This window comes from Oryzias latipes, chromosome 6 (assembly GCF_002234675.1).
Source record: "Oryzias latipes chromosome 6, ASM223467v1".
Taxonomy (NCBI): domain Eukaryota; kingdom Metazoa; phylum Chordata; class Actinopteri; order Beloniformes; family Adrianichthyidae; genus Oryzias; species Oryzias latipes.
In genome coordinates this window covers 7910498-7934187 of record NC_019864.2, presented here as the reverse complement: position 1 = coordinate 7934187, position 23690 = coordinate 7910498, and the positions used below count along the sequence as shown (strand labels likewise).

Sequence of the window (23690 nt, the reverse complement as noted above, 5' to 3'; positions counted from 1 at the left end):
CCGCTGAAGCTTATCTGTATGAGCGTAATGTCTCCTTAAATAGCGGCCGGACAAAAAGCGAGCGTGTGTTTGTCAGGGCGCTGTCTGCGGGCACTGGTCACTCACCATTATAAGCTTTTGTGAGCGCGGGAAGAAAGTGATACTTTTGAAATGATGGAGAGAGAGTGCAGAAAAGGCAGGAAGTGATTCAGAGTGGAAAATATAAAGCAAATAAAGAGAGGAAGCGATAGAAGGGACACAGAGGACGGAAGAGATAACTGCTGGCTTCAGTGAAGTAGGGGCAGAAATAAATGGTAAGAAAAGAGTTTTTTTTTCTTTCTTTTTTTGGCCCATTTCATTAAACAGCATAGGAAACAGTAAAAATAAAATTCTAAAGATCTCATAAAAAGCAGTGTGCTTTTGAGATGTGTTGGTAGGTGGTTCTTGAATGATAAGCGTTCCTGTTAAAGAGGCAGAAGCTCCTGCCTTGTCTCTATGCAGTCAACAAAAAACAATGGCTGTTTTGAATGGATGTAAACCTGGTGGATTTTTATTATTATTATTATTTTAATGTACAGCAGGGTTTAAGCTAGATTTTTCATAGTGGAAGCTATTGTGTGTGTGTGTTCAGTGCATGTTTGTGTTCTAATGTGTGCCCGGTCCAGATAACCCCGTAGTCCTGTCGTATCAGCAGCCTGGCCCATTGTGGCTTTAGGAGGTCATCCGTTGGTGCATGGATGAGACTGCCTTTATAGCTGTTTCCTGAGGAGGCTGTTCTGTTTTTGTAAAGATATTCCATCTGTTCTTGGACAAGCGTTAACCTTTTAAAGCAAAGCGTTTTCCTGCTTGCTTTCTGCCCCAACGTGAATCCTAACACATCTGCAGTTTGGCCAGAAACACCGTGATCATGTGGTGTTTTCATCTGGTCAGTGTCCTGGAAAAATTCAAATCGGAAAAGGAGTCAGCTTTATTTTTTACTATCATTTCAGATGTTTTAAGCCAATATAATACCTTCACTACACACTAGAGATTTTTTTCTCAGACTGACATGTCTTGTTTAAACTCTCAAAGTCAAACCTCATAGATTAACTAAGGGAATGAAAACAAAGGTCTGATCATGATTGAAGATTTATGTAAAATTGGCTATCTGGACACATTTTGAACAGAAGACACGGTGCAGAGAAGATTAATTGACCATGGCTGGCAGCCTATCAGGACCCAGAACACGATGAGCTGCAAAAAAGAAAGAAAAGAAAAAAAACTATCAAAAATCTGCCAGACTGCGAAAGAACCACATGAGAGTGAGGGACCACTGTATTTAAAATCCTTTATTTTTGAAATACCTAACCAGCCAATAACATGAATTTCTGAAATTTGGAATGGGGAAACATAGACAGACAATCCACTTAAGCACAACCAAATCATTGGTTATCATTGGCTATCTTAGATGACCCCCCCCTTACATTGACGTGTTCTCCCTACCATGACAAAGGTGGATAAAGGTGGAAAGATTTCATGTAATCCATGGACACCAGTGAAGATCACAAATCATTGAAGAAAAAAGGTTCAGAGCACTGTCTAGTGGGTCCAGATGACCCAATTCCCAACGTTAAAGCGCCTAGGATAGCACAAGGGTTACCAAGATTGACTGTTTGTGAGAAGTGGACTCAGTGGACGGTGTTCCAAACAGGAAGTATCCGCTGGTTCTAAGAAACCAAACTCCCATAGACTTCTAAAGAAAAATAAACAGCTTTTACCCAGTCATTCTATTGGTCAGAATAACCGTTCTTGCTCTGCTAATAAAATTCCCAGGAATTATTTAACTAATGACTTCAGCTTTAAGAGATTAAATAACCATTTATTGTAGAGCGGAAACACGTAGCCCTGGTTTGTTGTTAATTAAAACATGTTAACACTTTAGGTGGATCTAATCACCTGATCATCGCTTCATCGCTCTTAAAGACCCTCTTTGATTAAAAATAGGGTTTTGGTTTTTTCAACATGTTATTGTGACGTTTTTCTGATGATGAGGGACAAGCTTTGGGTAGGAGACGTTTACCGTGTCATTAGTTTTCATTTATATGGATCTGTTATGAGCAAGTGCTTCCATTTGTTTTTTCCAGTCCCAGCCGATGAAGCTCAGAAGGAAGGAAAAGGAAAAGTGGGGCATTTCTTGTGCAGTCAGTTTTTTCCTTTTTAGACGGATTCCAACATTTCCACATTAACAAGGACATCTTATGTAAAAATGAAAAAAAAAAACACCTAAAGGCAATTAATTAAGCTGCTTCTGAACATCAGGTTGCTTCACTCCCTTGCTCCTGCCGTCTTTACTCAGGACAATCTTATTAATCCATTTTGTAAAGCTGCCTCTCAACTGTCTAATCTTTTAATGTAAAAAGTAAAAAACCTTCAAGACACAGGTCTATAGTTTAAAAGATAGCTACCATGCTGATGTTTGTCTTTGTGAACCACAAATCCGTCCAGCTTCGTTTCCAAACACTGAAAATGTAATATCTAATTTTTACTTTTGCTGGAATCACTCCGCTGCTTTTCCGCACCTTGAACTGTGATGTCTGGTGTTTCTGCTTCGTCCGCCCACACAGGCATTGTGCCTTTCGTATTTTCTCTAGGGTCAAGGAAATGGAATGAAATGTCTGGAACTTCAGAGCCGCATGAAATGAGTATTTTTTATATTTTTGGCAGACTTGATGAAGCATATATTTCATTATTTATCTCCCCTTCAAAAAGTCATTTTTTTGGAGAAGGCATTGAAATTGGAGCAACATCTGCTTGTCACAATCTGGATTGTTCTTTTTTTCTGACTCTGGAAGGGTTTTCTATAGTCTAACAGTTTTGACGGCTTTGCGTCTTTCATCACTTCATTAAAAACGAGTGCATGATACTGGGAACTGTGCACTCAGACAGTGATCTCTGCAAGTGTCCTTGGCCCCATGCAGGGATTTCTATCAAACAGCCATTCTTTTTTTTTTTAAACTGACTGCTGCTTCTGGGCTTGAAGATTACAGGCTTCCTGTATTGATTTTTGCCTCTGGCCCCTAAAAATGTCCTGATTCTCTGAATTTTTTAATAACTTGATAAATTATAAGGCCTTTACAATATCAGGCTGATGAACATCGTTCTAATGTAGCTTCATAATGTGTAGATCAAGTGTTACATCATTTGAGAGCTTTTATTTTTCTTTATTAATGACAGACTCTGCCTCTCAAGATTAATCTTTTTATCCTCACTCCCGTTAGGATTAATCCAGATATTTTGATGAGTATTAATTTGAGCCTTACTCTATATCACCCTTTGATAGGTAGATGGTCTTATTTTCTATCTATCCATCCATCCCTCTCTCTCTGTCTCTCTGTCTCTCAAACATTTCTCTACTTCTTTATTAAAGTGCCTTTTTTGAAAAAACTGCTCTAATTCTTTCTTTTTTACTTTTTTTGACTCACTTTACTCTGAAATATTGCTTTACAAAGACACATGTAAAGCACTTTTTTCCTGCATTTGTATGGACACAGCAAAAGATAATGGCAAATGTTTCTTGAGGTAAACGGAGGTCAGCTAAAGCTCATCTTACTTTCTATGTCCTGTGCCTTCTCTCATTGGTCAGAAGTTGCTGAGGTGTGGGTCTCAACTGGTTGCTATCATTGTGTATTTCTCTACACTCTGCATTTGTCTTTTGTTGCCCTTGGTGTTGTTTCTTTGGAACAGCATGACTTTGCCTTGTGTTTGTGGCCACCGCACTGTCTGCCTGATGATTTCTGTTCGCCGCTGACCACAGCTTGACCTCTCCGCCCCTCTCGTTCCATAGGCTACCCACACTGGCATGCGCTCCTACATTTACAAGCAAAGCTCTGTGATTGGCTCACAGGCGGAGCACTCTGGGATGCGAACATACTATTTCAGTGCTGACACTCAAGAGGACATGAGCACCTGGCTGAGGGCCATGAACCAGGCTGCGCTGATGCAGAACCACATCGATACAACAGTCAGGTATGGCGGCACCCCCACCCAGTCACTACACCTGAGTTAACATTAGCTATCTTTGTCTCACAACAATATTGCAACCAAACTGGACTGGACTAAGTCTCACCCCTCCTCCTTTGCAGTCCAAACAGGAAGTACATGCAGGTTCTAAGAATCCAGAAGAAGAATCTGATACCTTTCTTTTTTTAAACATGTTCTTGATAATCTTTTTTTTCTTGGTATTTTTTCTGTAGTCAAAGTTATTCAAGTTACAAACTGACCAATCAGATGCCTCAATAAAAGTATGTGGTCTGACATCAAACGTTCAAAAAGGTTTGATTGACAGATTCTCCGGAGCCCTCTTTTAAGTGGTAGGGGTGTGGATTTCCAACAAGCTCACTCCTGATTGGTGAGAGTGGTTGCCATAGAAATGATGACTTAGACTGACTAAAACCAAGCACTACCTACTGATGTCACGTGGCTCCAATATGGCGGCGTCATTTGCTTGGAGCCGAAAGTGAACCATCTTCAATAGATGACGTTTCACTCACTCTAATACACGGTTAATGGTTACACTTTGCTTTGATTGTTTTATCAGATGAAAACACCTTAAAGATGTCAGCTATTATGAGATACAGTTTAGTTTTTTCCCCCTAAAGCTATTGTTCTCATCTGCTGTGTTGAACGGCATGTCCTCTGAAAATCTTCTCCTTTGTTTTTCCACTCAGGCTCCTCTCCTAATACCTCAGTGCTGTTCAGGGGATTTGATGTTTTTTTTTTTTTTGCATTGTAAGAGATCCATCTGATTGCTGTGTTTTTCAACTTGCATCTATTCTTCATGTATAATTTATGTGTTGGCAATAGAAGGTAGCAAAGATTAAACGCATCCCATCATGCTCTGGCAGCCTCAGACACACCCCATATGCAGTGATTCGTCTTCATGAGGCAGTTTTTGCAGGCGCGAAATCCCACAACACCACCTTAGCTGTGAGAGGAACGCATCAACCAACAATTAAAAATGTGTTTATCTTCCAGTTTGGTGGGATTTTTTTTCTCAATTTTAGTTTTTTGGGTTACAGTAGTGTGTATATCTTGTTCAGTTTCCCTCTATGCTGATTTATTTAACTGTTTTAAACACCTGCTATTAATGGTAAAGTTATAACCTAAGTTTCCTCATTCCATTTTTTTTTGTAGACATAATTTTGTGTTCGATTTTCTGTCACAGATCTGAAGATTTCTCGAGGCTAAGTGCTTCTTGTCATATTATATTTCATTAATGGCTGTAAAATCAAATTGTGATTTGAAAGACTGTGTCGTCCTCTTTGGCTTAAAATGTTTGCATGTTTTTTTTGCCTTGTCATTAAGGTTAGCAGTAAAAGACTCTCTTTTATGTTGAATTTTCACCTTGTTTGAATGTGGTTTTACAGAAAAGCGGAAAAGAACAAAAGTGGTGATCATATGCAGTGCAACAGGAAGTCTTATTTTGAAAAATCGTGGTTTTCCTTTCTTTACAGACCTACTGACGAGTTAGAAAAGGTGCTGCAACAGGCTGTTCCACAGACGAACCATGTTAACCATCACAAGACCAAGACTTCCCCAACTGAGACCACCCGACCCATCATTCACGAGGTTCTTCTGGAGCCCGTGCACCGTGATGCAGAGGAGCGCTGCAGTCTCCACATGAGCTCTCCTGGGACCAATGTTTTTGAGCAGCCCGTCCCTGGAAACACTCTAGAAATGGATACACAAACTTCCCTTGGCTCCACCCCTGCAGTGGCTGCCTCCTCCCAGCATGAAAACGTGTCGGTCTCAGCCCCCGTGTCAAGGGTGCCGTCACGAGCTCCGTCGCGGGCCACCTCCACCTTACCCTCCAGTGTCTGCACAAGGAATGGCCTCATCTCCACCCCCAGCCCCATCTTGGAGCCCAACGGTATCGCAGCAGGGACGTACCAAAGGGCCCCGGATCCCCCGGCAAACAGTTGGCTCAAGCAGGAGCAGAGAAGGAGTACTCTGGAAGAGGTAGAGCATTGGATCAAAGTTCAAAAGGCTGCGCACAGGGGGTGAGTCCACAGCATGATTGAATTTGACTCATGATTTCAGATGCATCCATTCCAACTACAGATTGGTGTTGACACTAACACATCACATACTCCTCCTGTTGAGGTGGAGGAAGCTTTTTGGGAGCTGCAGTGTTTTTCTTTAAGATGTAAAGAAGTGTCTGTCAGGTTCTCTGTTCATGTGTCAAAAAGTGAGCAGAAATCTGCTCCGGTGATAAATTATGGTTTCTACATGAAAATTCGTTTGGTGGGTTTTGGAAAAAAAACAAATCATTTCAAAGTTGCTGTTCTTTAACAGGCCCCCATCCAGAGAGAACACCCTCCCACGTCGCACACCTCCAACCCAGCACAAATACACAACCACAGACGCTTACCAGACCCTGCCAAAAAACCTTCACCAGAGTCCTCCAGCCGGCAGACAAGGCGAGTACAAATATGCCCAGGACCGCCTGAGCCATTTCCGCATCCCCCCAGGTGTTGGAGGGCAAGCGTCTAAAACCGTCTGGGAGCTGTACGAATGGCACCAGCGCCAGCTGTTCCGCCATGCCAGCCCCACAGCCCCGCTTTACACTCCGGCGCCAGAGTATCCATTCGGCCCCGGGTCCCTGTCGGCTGTGCCTCCCTCCTTTCCAGCATCCAGGTCAGACGGGTCTCCACGGTGTGTGTCTGTACCGCCTTCCTCTGCAGACATCCCACCTCCAGGACCTCCACCCGGCCTCAGCCACACCCTGTCGCCCAATCGGAGGCCACACACGCCTGCTGACAGGGTGACCGTCAGGCCCATGGGTGATACGTCCCCTGACGTCCCCTTCACTGTTTCGCCTCGGAGGAGCAAGTCTCAGCTGTTCAAGGTAAAGTATCAGCTGATGCCAGACTCGATAACTGTCATCCATAGCTGTCCTTTAAACTCATCTAAGCCAGTTCACCTTGTTTTCTTATAGACCTGCACAATAAATCGCAAATATATGTATCGCTATCACAATATCAAGCTGTGCAGTACGCATATCGTAAACGTTGACGAAAATTGCAATAAATTGTTACCTTAAATGTGCTAAAAAATCTTATGGCAGCTTGAAGTATTTAACGAATCAAATAAATCCCTTCATGCATTTGACAAATTTAGATGGACACCTTCACGTTGTTGACCAATCAGATGGAACTATTATTTTGGACCCCTTTTATGTTGGATGCTCGCCTCCTATGTAGACTAGGGTCATTTAGAGTGTAATTGAAGTTATGTTGACTCTTATTCAAATTAACTGTTGCAGTAAAATGTAAAGCATGTTTTTGGTTGTTTTGCTATTTGTTCATTTATCGCAAGTTATATCGTCATCGCAATATTGTTCACTAATAACACAAATCGCATGTTTTTCTTATATCATGCGGCCCTACTTCCTTGTAATAAAAAAATATACGTTTAAATGTAAGGGATTCTGCTTTTTCCATATGATAAGTCAGTGTGCAGTTTTTCAACAACAAAATTAATTTGCATAGAATTTTAAAAAGGAGAGAGTGTTCTTGACACAAAGATGACGGCGCACGTTTAGCTTTTTTTTGTTGTGTACTGCTGCATAAAGTGTGGATTTAACTGTTTAAATTGTTCAGTTCTTATGTTTTGCTGATCAGTTTAAAAAAAAAAAAGACATAGCTAAAGCTGAGTGTAGCGCGGACCAACCCCACCCCCCTTTCCCCTCCCCGTTACTGAAAGCTCTCTGTTTACATGCCCTCACGCTAGCTTACGGCTTCTCACACACCCAGGCTAAAAATAGCAATGCATCAAAAATGGCGAGCAATATTGGAGCTGTCCAGTCTTACAGTTTAGACCCAGATTCCAGCTCAGACGAGGAAAACAAAGACGAACATGGATCTATTTGTTTACAAGTGGATGCATCAGAATGGAGCAGAGCAGAAAGAGTGTAGCCCGCCGTATTAATTTGTATATCACAACTACAAGTTTTTTCCAGTGACATGTTTTGTCTGCTCCTTACTTACAATGATTTGAATAAAGAAATACTCAGAAATGCAATTTTAAGCTCACTTTTCTTTATATGTGTCCTCCATTATCAGAATATTGCCACAAGAATGTGTTGAAAACACAAAAAACACAATTTTCATCGGATTGGGTCTTTAAATACAAAGCACAGTTGTTAAAAGTGCTTTAAGTGGATTTCTCAGGATGTTTGACATGAAAATGTCCTCTTGGGGTCATTTCATTTAGGCAAAAAAACATTTTTAACCAACTGAAATGAAAAATACAAATGCATTATATTTTTCTGATTAAACCTAAGCATTATTTGGAGAAAAACAATGATAAAAGCTTACGCAAATAAAATGGTGTTAACATGTTTTGTGTAGGTGGGCAAATTAATGAATCCAAATTCCCCTTTTCATTGGACAGCTTTACTGTTGCTAGCCACTAGGTAAAACTTAACTTATAGCTGTTAAGTTATGAATTGCTCATTAAAATAAACCTCAAATGACTTAATACCACCTAATGGTGTTCATGCAGTCTCTGCAGTTTGTTCTGGACACATGACGTCTGATGACTGGCAGAGCATCAGAACACAAATAAGCTTAATGGGATCTAAGTTTGATTTTGTTTGGCTGGAGCTAACAGGGGTTTTCTCCTGACTCTCCGGTGGGCCCTACAGCCCAAAAGCGTGCATGTTGGGCATATTGAGGAATCCATTTTGGCCCCAAGAACAAATCTAAATGTGTTTCCCGGAATGTGTCTGGTGACCGATGGATCTTTCCAGGTTAAACTACACTTTTGGCCCACTAATGACTAGAGTGAGTTAATCAAAATCCATTTTGTAGCTTGTAAAATGCTTAGTGAGTTGACACCACATTCTAAAAAAAAACCAACACAGATTCTGTTCTCATTGTTGTTAATGAATTGATGTCAGTTTATCCATTTTCCTCATTGTGTTGCCTTTGGTCTTTAAGGAATTCTACCCACCTTTCAATGTCGTGCTTTGGCATTCAATTTTTTGAATAATTAATGCAAACATGTTTGTAAATCTTTTTCAGGCTGCAACCATGGAGAGACGCTCAATTCCTCCATCTGGCTACATGACACACACAGTCAGTGCTCCCAGCCTTCATGGAAAAACGGTACGTTTTAACTACTAAATCCAACAAAATGCTTTAACCTTGCAGTTACTGTTTATTTCAGATATGAATTTATAAACCGCCATGGTTCTGCAGCTACTCTTTGTTTTTTCATGACTCTGTTTGTTCATCTCAATGAGAGAAGGTATTCTGGCCTTTTCTTAATATGTAGTCCAAAATAAAGTTCAGATGAAAACCGTTTCATTGAGCATCTGTAGTCAGCATTGAGACCCCCCTCCTTTGTGCTGCCTGCGACAGCCCGAGGAGCTCACTTTGCTCCTCATTCAGCTGCGGCGCCATCAGGCAAAGATGGCTTCTGCACGCCAGCAAGCGTTAGCCCAGCTCCAGCGGCTCAATGGTCCCGCAGAGTCCCACCTCCAGAACCACCTGTTGGCTGCCTCCACGGCTAGCTCCAGCCCCCTCCTCAGCGCCGGCCCGTCTCCTGTGTCCCAACAGGGACATGTGAGCCTATCAGCTCCACTTGGCCCTGGAAACTCCCAGGTGGGGGCACACCTGCCTGCTAGCCCCTCAGTTAATCAGGAGCAGGTAGAGGTTGCCACTTAATATTGTGCAAGGTCAAACGTAATTGAACACGTTCCTGAGTTATTTTTTTTTTTTTTGGTTTCCATATTAGACTCTGACTTTGATCACTCATCAATTGCTTTAAAAAGCATCAGTTAAGTTATTATAAGGTTGGAGTATTAAGGAAAGCTTTGTTCTGCCAACTCTATCAGATGATTAAAGAGTTGTGAAAAAAAAGATCGGTAAGCATAGCTAAGAAAACCTTTTATACTGAAACATTCTTAGTCACTGTTAAAATACTACAAAAAAGTCCTTTGATTGGTGAAGTTTGGAGTAAAATATCACAACGAAATATAACAACAATATTTTTTTCCAAATTGTGAGCGTTTGGATAAACATTTTTTCATGTCCCGCAGGAGTCCTCGACTTCTGAGGACTTGTTTGTGTCATTTTTCTTTCTTATTCGGCTTTAAGCAAATTTGACCCCTGCCACATACTCCTCAACGCAATAAAAAGTGTACTTCGTACTTAAATTATTTTTTATCAGACACTGGTTTGTTTTGTTTTGTAAAACGTACCGACATGTTTCGGTGGAAGACCTTCCGCCTTCGTCGTCTTCTAAATGAATTGTGTCGGTCGAAACGTGTCGGTACGTTTTACAAAACAAAACAAACCAGTGTCTGATTAAAAATAATTTAAGTACGTTGTATAATTCATAGACACAATGAACCTCATTGAATCAAAAAGTGTACTTAACTAATACCTGGTAAAATGAATTTTACCCCCCCCCCCCCCCCCCCCCCAAAAAAAAAAAAAGACGACATCACAGCGAGGGAACCCATCAGAACAGTTAATGGGGCTAAGATCTCTTATAGGGCTAAAACAATACTTCAAAATCCAATAACGAAACAAAACACGTGTGTCAGGGGTATTCAGAAATTCTAAAATTATTATGGGATGGCCACTGGACCGGAGAGATGGCAACCATTTTTGGCAATGTGTGAAATTTAGCAATTTTCTAATTTTCCCACAATTTAGAAAACTGTAAAAATGTATGTTCATGCGATTGTCACATAGTTTTGCACACACGCCACCAGGTTAGGTATACAACCAAAGTTTTGTTGACTTTTGACCTTCGGAGGGGACCACCATCTTGAATTTCCCCCCCCAAAAAATCACCTTTAGTACCGGTACCTGCTACAAATGAAAACTCCTAAGGATTTCGATCTACCACCTCCTAACCCCTCAAACATCGTTGGGAAGCTACTTGGAGAAAAATGTTGTGGGTTCTGAAGGGCGTTAGCATGGCGAGCTTCTAAAAGGGGTGTTCCCCTGTTGCTGGCACATTTTAAACTGGATTTTAATTTTTTTTAATAAATGAATTGTCTGCTCAAGCTGAACGAAAATACATAAAATATCCTTTGACTGTATTATGAAAAAACCTCAGTTGCTCATAAAATCCAAACGTTTACTTTTGCCGATTCTTTTAAAAAATGACAGACATGTTCGTTACCCCCAAGGGACCAAAAAATTAAATGGTTGCTATTGAGCTAAAACCAACAGAAAGGCTAGCATTTTCAAAAAGCGAGTTTCTTCATGAATTTGTCACAAGCAGCTCTGACCAGGGTAGCTGGAGAGAAGGGGAGGAGTAAAGGCCCGTTCACACCGGGACGAATTTCGCCGGCGATTAACGCCTCGCGACTAAACAAAGGGCACCAATGAGAGTGTGCACACCGACGCGAAAAAACGCCACGCGTCAAAGCGTCAAAAAAAACAAAACGCCTCGGGTTTTTTTTTTTTTTCGACGCGTCGCGTCGAAATCTATTCGACCAATGAGAATGGCGCTTTTGCACACGTGTCTGGAGCTTCTGAAGTTACAGTAAAACACAACTTGGGGGCGCTCAAACACAAAACTGCCTTGCTGAGCACACTTACCAGCGAAGAAGATAGACGCCAAGTAGCGTCTACACTGCCGCGAAGAAATAATGACGGACATTCTAAAATATCCCCGAACCAAGCACCAGTTGGAGCAACTTGAAATATTCATGTTTTCTTTGTATGATTCTGACAAGCGCGTAAATACTTGCTCTCTTCTTCTGAGTGAAAAGCGACTTTAAGAAGCGTAAAGTTGCGCAGCGCCACCTTGTGTACAGGAGTAATTCTGTTTACATTAAGCGCCATCTAATGTCAGGGAATGAAATGAGTAAGCCCTGGCTGCAGCCTGCAGAATGGGTCAACATAGTGGAATGCTGGAACGCAGAGGAATGTGAACACGCTGTGGAATGTTAACCCCGCCCACATTGAACCCGTCTGCTGTGGAATGTTAACCCCGCCCACGCTGAGCCCGTGCATTTGATTCACCTTTGTCACAGCAGTTGTGATTGCAGGAAAGGGGAAGAATCAGTGGAGCACATTTTGTGTCATTGTGAATTGTATGAGGAAGAAAGAGAACAGAGGGAAGGAAAATTTGAATGGTGCAATTTTTTTTTTGTATCACTCAAAAAAATGATTCAAGCCCCTCTTTCATGTAACACAATAAAATTCTGTTTGTTTTATTTAAAAATATTTATTTTAAAAGATTGTATCTACATTTAATTGACCTAACACAAAATGTATTAATAGTTTCCCCTATAACTCCAGTAATCCAAAATAATTGAGTTCAAGTAAGGGGCATGCTGTTGAATGCTGTTTTCCTGTTTCTCTTTATGCTTTTTGCCGTCTCACGGCTACAATTTTTCACCTATTTTAACCATTCAACTATTAAAATGTTCAACTCCTTCATCTAATGTAATGCCTGGACTATTAGTCCTTCAAATCTTCGACTTTTCAAAAGTGAAAACTTTAGTTCCTTTTTTTCCACGTAAAAAACGAAACTGTGGCATGAAATCGTTTCAACTCGGCTTCTCTCAATAAGACGATACACGAAGAGCGTCATTTATAGAAATAAGGAATCTATTTATTTATACCGGCGGCCTTGTTTCATCACCAGAGTGATAGCTCAGCGGCTTAGTTAGCGTGTTTATATTACAGAGGTTCTGAGTTAGAATCTGGCTTTAGACTTCTGTTGCATGATGTTTTTCCTTTGCCTTTCTTGATTAAATTGAGTTCGACTAACTCGATTATATTTCGTTACATGGAAGAATTTTCTTTGAGGTGGGGTTACTTATATTTATTGGATGGAAATCCTGCCCACAATTAAATTGAGCTCATCCAATGAGTTATTTTTTTGAGTCTGTGAGGCCAGACAACATTTATTAACTCCCTAATACATGCACATGGAAACTTATAAAAGGCATAAGAAGACAGGAATCACTATAAATTCTCTAATTCAATTAAATATTTTTTTATTTAGCGCAATGAAAAACAATAAAAAGGGGATCATGAATACAAAGAATGCATTGGGAAAATACTAAACTTTAACAAAACAGACTAAACTAAACTGTTATTCCTGCCCTTAGACCCCCCCCCCCTTCACGGTAAGGAAAAACTCCTTAAAAACTGGTAGGTGGCAATATTGCACATGGAAACTTGTAAAACCAATGAAGAAGACGGGCTCAATGTGGGCGGGGTTAACATTCCACAGCGTGTACACATTCCACAGCGTGTACACATTCCTCAGCGTTCCAGCATTCCACTATGTTGTGCAGTTCTGCAGGCTGCAGCCAGGGGTAGTTGAATGAAATTGCATGTTCGCTCGGCTCATCGTCAGCGAAAATCGCCTGGGTGTGAACACAAAAAACATGGCGAAAAACGCTGGCGAATAACGCCTGGCGAATATTCGTCCCAGTGTGTACGAGCCTTAAGGTGCGTGTAGCGGCCAATCAACTACTGAGGCTGGTCAAAGGGGGCAGGCAAGAGGGGGTTCGCTCGCCGCTTGATCTTTTATTTATAATAAATATAAATAAATTCTATATTATATATTATTATATATAAGGTTATAATTTAACTTGATCTCCAATAACAAAATCCAGGACATTATTTCCCTCCGTATTTGCAGGGGTTAGGGACCAAAGACACCGGCGAATCCGTGAACCCCGAGAACCCCCCCCCCCCCCCGGCCTAATAATGTATGTCACCAATCCTTCCTCATCAAAAACCCTTCTGATGCTTTATAAAACTATTATTAAAGAATATTTTTCAGTATAAAGACTGTTTTATTCAGAACAGTAGACTGCACCGTAGCGAACTTTTTACCGCACATTAGGAGTGTCTCTCTGTCACTCCGGCCTTAAACCAGGAGCCGTGTTTCCTACTTCATCTGTTTAGTGTGAAAGGTTTCATCCATCACTCTTACCTCAGAATAATCATTATTCTCCGCGATTAATTTCTTCAGAGTAGCCGCTTTTTGAGTCAGCTGATGCCATTTCTCCATGCAGGAGCACAAACTTCGGTTGGTAGCGATGAAATGTTCCTTAGGAGTCGGCGCAAAAGGTGATGGACCAGCGTGCTCGAGGCACAAAGAACTCTGTCCTGGACGGAGTCCAACATCTAAGACCCATAATCCAAAAACATTCATTTTATCAACAATGAAATTGAGAGGGCAGAGTGAAAATTTTACTTCTGGACCAACAAAGCTAGGAAAACACATAGTCTATACTAAAACGTTTCACATCAAAACTAAAATAAAACGTCTGACAACCTAGTATCAGTAAATTAGTGGCAACCTCTATAAAAAGCTCCTTTGCTTTGGTGTCAGTGAGCTCTGGCCTGGCTGCTGAGATCCATCCTTCTCTTCCATGGCATGTTGTGTCTCTACTTTTGACATCCACAAAGCCATCCCATGCTTTAGCTAGCTGGCAGACTGTGGATGTGTTGCTGGATCTGATCTTCGGATGCGTTTCTCTTGTCTTTAAGTCGAGTTTTTTTTGTTTTTTTGTCGATGTGAGATGCATTTGAAGCGCCGCCGCTTTGAGTCTGGTTTGTGCTGCTTTTTTTGTGTGTTGCTGTGGAATTGTTCGTCTTTTTTAAGGATGGAATCAAAAGCGTTCTCTTTTAAATGTGTGGGTTCGTAGCAGTGCATGACAGTATGGGGCCGTAACAGCAGCCAACGTGTCGCACTTTGTGTGCAAATCTCTCCAAATCTTTTGCTGACAGTCATCCTGAAGATGATGAGGAAGATTCTAGTGCTTTTCTCCTCTTTCATGTTTTTCCTTATGCATTGGTCGTAATCAGCGGTGCTATGTTCTTTCCAGGCAGATGATACCTACATGCAGCTGAAGAAGGACCTGGAGTGTTTGGACCTGAAGGTGAGGAAGACATCTGTTCTTCATTTTATTTTGATGCACTTCTCATTAACATATTAATTCAAATTAAACAACTTGGTGTTCCGCATGGACATGCCTCCTGATCCCTTTATCCAAGACCACTGCACATGTTGTAGCTATTACTGGGGGTAACCACCTCCTGATCGGCTTTAGAAGCATCTCACAAAAGCAGCCGCCGTTGTGTGACTGCGGCTCTGTGTCTCTGATTTTTGACTCCCAGATCAGAGCTCTAGAGCCCCTGATCCTGGCAGTTCACAGTTTACTACTGCACTGCACTGCTGGGCCTCTCAGGCCTCTAATGAACGTAAGCTCTATGTGTTTATGCAAACGTGCGTGTACGTATGTGTGCGTGTGTGTGCATTCAGCGACTAGAAAGGTCAAAAGTGGTCCGTGGCGTGTCTGTTTGCCTTTCTGCTTGTGCACGTTTGTACATCCGTCAAAGCAGGAATGGAGTGCATGTTTGTGTGTGTGTGTGTGTGTGCGTGCAGGTGAGAGTGGAGCTGTCATGTTTTTGGAGAAGCAGTCATGTAGAAAGACCCATCCCATTGCTTGGCAGCGCTGCATTCAAGGCTTGAACTCCCCGCTCCGACACCGGAGCGACATGTGGCGATGTTACCTGTTGAAATCTGGGCATGGGACGGCTCGGCAGTGCATGTGTTGTGGCTGTGGCCCGGTGGTTGAAAAGCTAGCCGCTTATACCATCGTCTCTGAATCGCTGCACTTCCTTGACAATAATCCAACAGACTAGCTCCTAGGCTCCAGAATTCATCCTTGCCAAGCTAAAGAAATGCTAATAGTGATCCTGTTTTATTGTGCCGCTTAGTTTTTTAAAGTCACAGGTTCTCAATTGCCATCTGGGTTTAATAGTCATTTCGTGCAGGGCTTCAAAGTCTCCATAGCCACTGTGTCGTTCGTGGCAACAGCGTATGTTGTGTGCCAGAATTCGCTCATTTTGTCATGCTGATGAGGGCAAGAGAACGCACCACTGACAGTCTGCCTCTGCCCTGTAATAGCTCACAGCTGGCCTCCCTCCGTTTCAGCACAAATGTGCACTCTATGTGCACCCAATTAACATCTGCAAACGCTTTTTGACCATTTACAGGTAGCTGGGAATCAGACACCAAAGAAGGCGGGGAAACCTGTCAAGGTTGCAGAAAGTGATGTGGATGTAAGTATGAGAAACGGGTCATTAAGATTTTTTAACTATAGACAGTTTGGCTACACAAAGCACATTTGGATTTTTAGTTATTTTTATTTTTACATGTGGAAATTTCCTTGAAAAATGTTTATCCAAACCATCATGAGGTGGGATCTCTGTCTCAGTGACTGCAAAAATAATCCCCTTTAGAAATAAGTGAAACGTTCTTACTGCATTGGCAGTTTTTCTTTTTGAAGGCAAAAAATCTGCCAAAGGGGTAAGAAAAAAATGAATGGTTTTACCAAGAATTCTTATTTCGAAAAATCCGTTCTACTCACTAAGAGATGTTCTCTCAAACTAAGATTGTTTTGCTTTTAATGCAAGACAGAAAATAAGACTGTTTCTTTTTCTTTAAACAAGAATCGTTTGACTTTTTTACTAAGATTGTGTTTTGGCAGTGTGTACACCCCAGTAAAGTTCAAATCAACCAGAATGCAGGAATTTTATAGAAACCTTCTTACTTAAATATGTTTCATACAATGCAGAACATTTTGTTTTTTGCTTTAGCCTGCCCATTGAGTAAATTCTAATTTTCTCTATAACATTTCTCAATCCAATTTTTTGTTTTTGTTTTACATAAAAAACAATAAATGAACATGAGAACATATACAGTTAATGTTACAGGGCCAGCTTTCCTAAAGTTCCATCAGAGGACATGCAGATTTTTGAAAATCCCTCCACATGTGCAGCATTTGTTAGGAATGTTTTGCACATTAGCAGCAATAAAATCAAGTAATTTGTAATCTGAAATCCTCATTGAGCCCCTTCAGGTCTGGAGCAGACATTACCAGCATTTAGCTTGGAGAAAAATGAGAGGACTGAAGGCCAAACAAAAGATGCAAGTGTGGGAGGATGTTTTAAGCTTTTACTCGTAGCTTTAAGGGAACAGCAGAATCTGTTAATGGCTACGTTTCAAAACTCCTTCTGGTGGTATTTTTCAAATGATTACCTGTAGCTCTTAGAGCCTTTTTTCCATTTAATGGATTAGTCTGTTTTTTTACTTAATATGCGACTACTTTAACTATTTATGAGCACATAGAATACTTGATTAGCTCCAGCATCCCTATGGAGACTGCTTCTCGGAATCTATAAACCATTGTTTAGAGCAAACATTTATGGAGCCGTTAAGTCATAATATTTGGTTTAACTGTTGTAATAATCTACACTTTACCTTCAAACGGGTTTGGCTACAACCATGCATGCAGCATAAATCAAAAGTGTCATCAGGGCAAAACCTGCTTTGGTGTTGATGAATATAAAAAAGTTCAAATCTTAAAGATGCACATTCCTGTGCTGCAAGGTGACGAGGGGAAGTTTATCTGCATGAATTAGCGTCTTCATTAGAAGAGTTCAAAAGCTCAGACCCACATTCAGATGAGCTAGGATTCCCATCACATGCATTTCACCACATCACCACATCACCGTCAACTCGGTGTCTCTCCCTGCAGGTGAAGTTGAGTCGGTTATGTGAACAGGACAAGATCCTCAAGGACCTGGAGGCCACAATCAGCTCCCTGAAGGAGGACAAGGTGCACCATGTTTGCCGAGTGCTCTCATCTGTTTATGGACGGAAATGGTGATATAAAGGGGGGAGGAAATTGTGTTTGCAATCAAAGTTTTGCATGTATTCTGATATTCGATCTCTCACATTGCTTTTGAAATTTAAAAAAAAATATTATACATTTATGATCAGGAAGTCCATGGTACTTTTGGACAAATTCCCTAAAATAAGAATAGGAATTCCTTAAGAACCCTGCAGTGGACTGTGGAAACACACTGCCCCCTGCAGGCAGTTCAAAGGATTGTCAAAAAAAATTCAACAGGCTGTCTACAAAAGTTCTGGTTTTATGCCTTTTCTTTTTCTGCTCCTCTTTTTTCCAGGATAAGCTAGAGAGAGTGTTGGATGTGTCCCATCAGCAGATGGAGCAGTTCCAGGAACACCCCTCCCATGCCCAAAAGATAGCCTACCAGCAGAGGCTGCTGCAGGAAGATCTGGTGACCATCAGGGCCCAAATATCGCGTCTTTCCACGGTATCTACATCTGCAGAAGCGTGCATGTCTGTGTTTTGGCAGCTGTCCTTGGTTGCAGAGTCAATAAAGGATATTGGTATTACAGCGACTGGCTAGAGGAGGCTGTAATAGTTTGGCACCATTTTTAAACTGTGCTTAAAGTGAAATATGAAAGCCCACATGTAGGATATTCAAGCTAAATCTTCTTTGTAAGTAAGAAAAGAAATAAAAAAGTCATATAGAACTGTGGTAACACATGTCCTCTGTATTGAAGGAAATGTCTCTTGCATGGGAAGAGTACTGCAGGCTTGAAAAATCAGTGGAGCAATTAAGATTGGCGCTGCAGGTGCACATGAACAACAGCGCCACCCCTCAGGTGAGTTTTAGTGCTTCTAGCTTCCCTTTGCTGTTTGAAAGAATGTCTGTGTGATGCAGAACGGTAGTCTGATGTTCACGAATCTTCATTTGTTGTTGCCCAGCAGGAGAAAACTGAAATGAAGAGGGAGCTGTGGAGGATCGAGGACGTCATGGCTGGACTTAGTTCCAGCAAAACCAACTACAAGATCACGATTGACTCGGTTCAGAACCCAGGTAGGAAGGCTACCAGCTGCTTGAAAAGATTTAGTGACAGTTGAAAAATTGTACATAAATTAAAGAAAAAAACGGTAACAATTCTTAAAGACCCACTCTGATCATCTTTTGATCATCTGTAACATCATTCCCAGTGGTCTTTTAATTATGATTTTGGTGTTTTTAACCTAAATCAATAAAACAAGAATTCTTATTTATTTTTAATTCTAAATAAATTCTAAATACCGTAATTCTAAATTCCTATTTTTCCTGCAAAGCAAAAAATGAGACTTTTTTTTCTTTATAGATGAATCTTTTTAATATGAGATTCAGTTTTTGGAGTGTTAACACCACGATCGACCAAAATTGATTTTTAGCCAGAAATGTTTTTTTAGGACATAGTTTCTGCAAAGTGGCAGAAATTCGCCTAGAAATTCGCCTCTGAGCTGTGGACAGAGAGGTGAGAGTTCTCTGTTTACACTCTGTCGCAAGCAGAAAAAAGGCAAGAAATATTGGCATTATCCAGCCATAGTTTTGAGCCAGATTCCAGCTCAGGGGCCTCATTTATAAACGTTGCGTACGCACAAAAGAAGGCGTACGCCACTCTCTACGCAATAGTTGAGATTTATAAAAAGCAAACTTGACGGGGAAACTGTGCGGTCCTCCACGCAAGCTCTGACCCAGGCGTACGCACAAAAACGGGTGAAATGAGAAACGGCGACACCGTCGGCAGATGGAAGAAACACGTGAAAATAAAAAATGACAATACTGCCTCTCATAAATAACATGAAGACTTCACAAAGCAAGTCTTACAATTAACAGCCTACACGAACACCCGTTTGATCGATCAGCAGTGAAACAAACAAAAAAAAAATCAAAAGAAAATTACAACAGAAATTCAAATGAACACATATTTGCAAAAAGAAAAGTGAAATATGTTCTGCAATATTGGCATGTTGTGCAATTCATCCTCATAAATAATATAGTTAACAGAACGAAATAATGTACAAAGCTGATATTCTCGTTAATGTGTCCGTCTGGCGGAGCAGATATAGGTGCAATTAGACAGACAGATGGACAGATAGAGAGAGATGCATTAATTGTCCACTAGGGAAAGTTGTTTACATATTAAAACATTTCTTCATAAGCTACGGAATTTTGGTATTCATGCATATGCCTTTAGTTTGTTTTATTTTTGATAAAACCATGTATGGCGTATGTCTCAACCATTCAGAAAGCAACAAGAAATTACATTTGCGCTGAACAATTTCCCATTTCCACGTTGATTATTACCAAAATTATTATTCCCCCCCCCCCGTGGCAGACACACTCTGGCGATGCAGCGCCAGACGTGTTTTTGCCTCGACTTTGATGTCCGACCATTTCTTTTTTATTTAACCATGGTCCGAGGTTGTGAGGCTACAGCATTTACGGCGTCTGCCACTCACGTGGCTTTTAGGCATTAGTAATGCCCACACTGTGCCCTCCAAACAACACTTTTCTCCTCTTTTCCACCTCGCCAACGATAAATTTTACTTCACATTGAGTGAAGTTACGTTTTTTTCATGCCACGGTTTCCCAATCAATGAATATTCATTTGTGGGCGTTTCACGGACTATTTATGGGCAACTATGGGCGTGTCATGAAGCCGCAAAAGCTGCGCTGCATTTAGAATCGGTTGTGATTTATTAAGGGAAAGATGCGTAGGATGTGCGTGCGCACGGTTTTATAAATCCGAATATTTCTGTGCGTACGCACGTCCTATGTTTCATCCGGACGCCACTTCTGACGCAAATCCTACGCAAAGCTTTATAAATGAGGCCCCAGATGAGGAAAACAAAGACGCACATGGATCTGTTAGTCTGCAGGTGGATGCATCAGGATGGAGCGGAGCACCCAGTATATTTTATACTTCACAAATACGCCGTTTTCTAAAAGGCATTTTTGGTCTGCTCCTGATTCACCACAATTTGAATAAAGACATACTAAGAAATACCAATTTGAGCCTAATTTTCTTTACATATGTCCTCCATCATCAGAGTGGATCTTAAAGTCAATGTTAACAAACAAAATTTGAAGCTATGAGGTGAAAATGGTGACTCATACAGAGATTGTGCTGCATTTACTGATTTTTTCACAATGATTTTAAGGACTCTGACTGTACATTTGCACATTTGTTTACAGTTTAGATATTTATTTCTTTTTGCGTTTATGTGGTTTGCCAGAGAGAAAAATAGTGCCTTCCATGTCTGACCCGGCGGTGCCTCCACCCAGCGCTGAGGTCCTGCCTCCTCCTCGGAGCTCCATTTCCAACCTCTATTCCCACACTTTGCCTCACAACACCACCCTAAAGTGGGTGAGTGCTGTTGATATCACCTCCTTACCTCACGGAGTCATAACTAATCATCCTAAATCGTCAGCAGTGCAGCAGAACATTTAGATTTATTAAGCCTTTGTGGTTTGTGCTGCACAGGCAGAGGACGAGGCTCCGCCCAGGCCCCCGCTGCCCCGCCTCTACGATTACGAAGAGACACCCCCCGTGGTGCCGCCCCTTCCTAAGGAGGCTTCAGTCATCCGCCACACATCAGTCCGAGGACTGAAGCGCCAGTCAGACGAGAGAAAGAGGGACAGAGAAAGTGGGCAGTGCCTTTCCAATGGAGAACATAAGGTAAATCACTTCAGTAGAAACTTTCTGCGCGCCTGTTGGCTAGAGATAATACGCTCTTTGGGTTCTTGTGTTTGGACGCCGCTTCATTCCTGCTTCCCCCTTCCAGGCGGATTTACGGTCGTACCTGAGCGAGCCAGAGCTGCCGGGAATCAGCCACAGCATGGTGGGCTCCGACGGCGATCACCAGTATTACCCGAGCCAAGGTATTGGAAAAGCTCAAAGACGCTGCTTTTGGAAATGCAAATACATCCTGAAAATGTGGGATTATCATTGACATTTCTACAACCACCATCCACACATTTATGCAAACTAAAACAGTACAGAGCGCCGCATACTGTAGTTCTTTTCTGAAGGAGCCGCGTCTTCTTGTTAGGACTGGGACAAAATACGGAAACAATCATTTGTAGTGTAGCTGGTCCTTCATCAGCAATGTTAAAATATAGAAAACATTTCTAGAATTAAAGATTTTCTAAATGGAGGAGAATGTACATACTTGATCTTTTTTTATACCTGTATTATAACATTTTAAGATGAAAATCATTTTGTTTTTAAAGCCTTTATAAGTTTAATTCCTTTTTTTACATTTCACCTGATAATTAAGTGAAATTTAATTTCACTTTATGAAAGTAAGATGTTTGCATTTCCTTTGTATTTTTAGTGATTCACCTTTTTTTTTTTTTTTAAGTTTTAAAAACTGATGACTCCTGTCCTCTGCTCTCGTCAGGCGCAGTGTCCGGTCTGAACCACTCAAGCTCCATCTCCTCCTACGTCACCCTGAGGAGAGGTCCTGGGAGCTCTGCAGCTAAGGTGAGGAGACATGATGGCATGAAGCTTCTGCCTGCTAAAGCCTCACTCCTGTGCTCCCGTACGGGTCTCTACGACCCGCATAGCATAGCGCATGCATGTAGGCCCGTAGAAGAGGCTTGTTGCTGCTGACAAAGCGGTACAGATCAGGTGAATTTTGCTCCAGTGGGTCCCTCTGTGAATGAAAAGGGACGCTGTCTATCCATCACTATTAAATCCAAGTCCCTGATTGATCAAAATTCACGTAGTTTAACTTTCAACGCATGTTCAGTTGCCGTTCGTTTTGTATGTTGACCCTGAAAGTGGACGTAAAAACGTACTAGAGTTTTGAAAACAGAAGCCCAAATGTGCTTTTACGTAGACGTTTCATTGGAAGTGGCCGCTTGAACGCGTGTTGCCGAGGCCAGTGAGAACATCGCATGACTTACCCTTACGTGTTCTCTAAGTGCTCCCTACGACCCGTCACTCCCAGCATGCCAGTAAAAAAAATGAACACAAACTTTTTGGCTCTATGGGCTCGCAGAGCGGTCTATAACCCTGAGATTTCATGCAGTTCTACTGTGTACCCCGTACAGACAGGCCCATTTCTCACCAGGGCTTTCGTAGCTTTACTGCAGGAGTGGGTGCACTGATCACAGCCAACCGGCTTCATTGGAAGGAAAATTTTCAATAATCTGATTTAACCTGAAGATCTAGAGATAAACTTTTCAGAAGCTGCAGAGGTTGTTGTGTAGATAGATGCTAGTTACGAGAGAGTCTCTTTTTTCACCAGCTCTGTCTGATGAGCCATTCAGCTTTCCCTTAACTGTTATAGAGATAAAAGTAAAAAGTGAAGTCTAAGCGTATATTACCTGTGCATCCTGTAAAAGTGATGCTTTGAATCTGTTACTTCGACAGATGACTCTCTACCTCTGAGAAGCCTCTTTCTTTTTCCTGTCATATTTTCAGCCCACTTTCATCTTGTCATGGAATCATTAACCTTTAATCCTCTCTCTGATGTCCACGCCCTTCATCCTCCAACTCCCCTGTCGTCCTTTCTGCATCTTTGTCCCCCCCCTCCCAGGACAGACCAAAGAGTGCCTTTGAACGTCTTTCGTCCCCCACGGAGGCCCAGCAGCTCCCGGGCAGCCAGCCTCGGGGCCGCATGACTGCGGAGGAGCAGCTGGAGCGAATGAAGCGCCACCAGAGGGCGCTGGTCCGCGAGCGCAAGAGACACCTCAGCCAAGGCGACCGTTCCTGCACAAGCCCTTCCTCCTCCACCGCCCCAGCCCCTCGCTCCTCTTCCACCACCAGGCTGCCCTCCAGCTCCGCCGAGCCTGCCTCCTCCGTACGTTACACCCTACCTGCCCACAGCCGCAGAAGCAGGGAGCACCAGCTGCACCCCCAGTGTTGCTATGCCCCGCTGCAGCCCCCAGCAACATAATCAGGACTGCTAACATACTAGCTGTTTGCCATGTGTAACCACGAGTTCTGCATGGTAACTGCCAGCACTAACTAGCTAAAAGGCGAGGCTTGCTGCAGCCAGCTCG

The 23690-nt window shown here is 41.9% G+C and overlaps 1 protein-coding gene across 10 annotated transcripts in view; it reads left to right on the top strand.

Annotated features, from left to right (window-relative positions):
* Positions 1–23690, top strand: part of plekha7 (pleckstrin homology domain containing A7) — a 138411-nt gene that overhangs the window by 106116 nt on the left and 8605 nt on the right. For 4 of the 10 annotated variants that reach the window (XM_011475777.3, XM_020703800.2, XM_011475783.3 and 1 more), the window contains 16 exons: positions 3803–3984; positions 5472–6017; positions 6313–6865; positions 9045–9128; positions 9384–9626; positions 14840–14893; positions 16014–16079; positions 17558–17638; positions 17991–18140; positions 18394–18495; positions 18599–18710; positions 20915–21045; positions 21163–21357; positions 21464–21560; positions 22082–22164; positions 23225–23488. In XM_011475777.3, the coding sequence (XP_011474079.1) occupies positions 3803–3984; positions 5472–6017; positions 6313–6865; positions 9045–9128; positions 9384–9626; positions 14840–14893; positions 16014–16079; positions 17558–17638; positions 17991–18140; positions 18394–18495; positions 18599–18710; positions 20915–21045; positions 21163–21357; positions 21464–21560; positions 22082–22164; positions 23225–23488 (2943 nt within the window). Of the gene's footprint in view, positions 1–116; positions 294–3802; positions 3985–5471; positions 6018–6312; positions 6866–9044; positions 9129–9383; positions 9627–14839; positions 14894–16013; positions 16080–17557; positions 17639–17990; positions 18141–18393; positions 18496–18598; positions 18711–20914; positions 21046–21162; positions 21358–21463; positions 21561–22081; positions 22165–23224; positions 23489–23690 lie in introns of those variants that run through there. The other 6 variants (XM_011475787.2, XM_011475780.3, XM_011475778.3 and 3 more) reach the window with 6 other exon arrangements.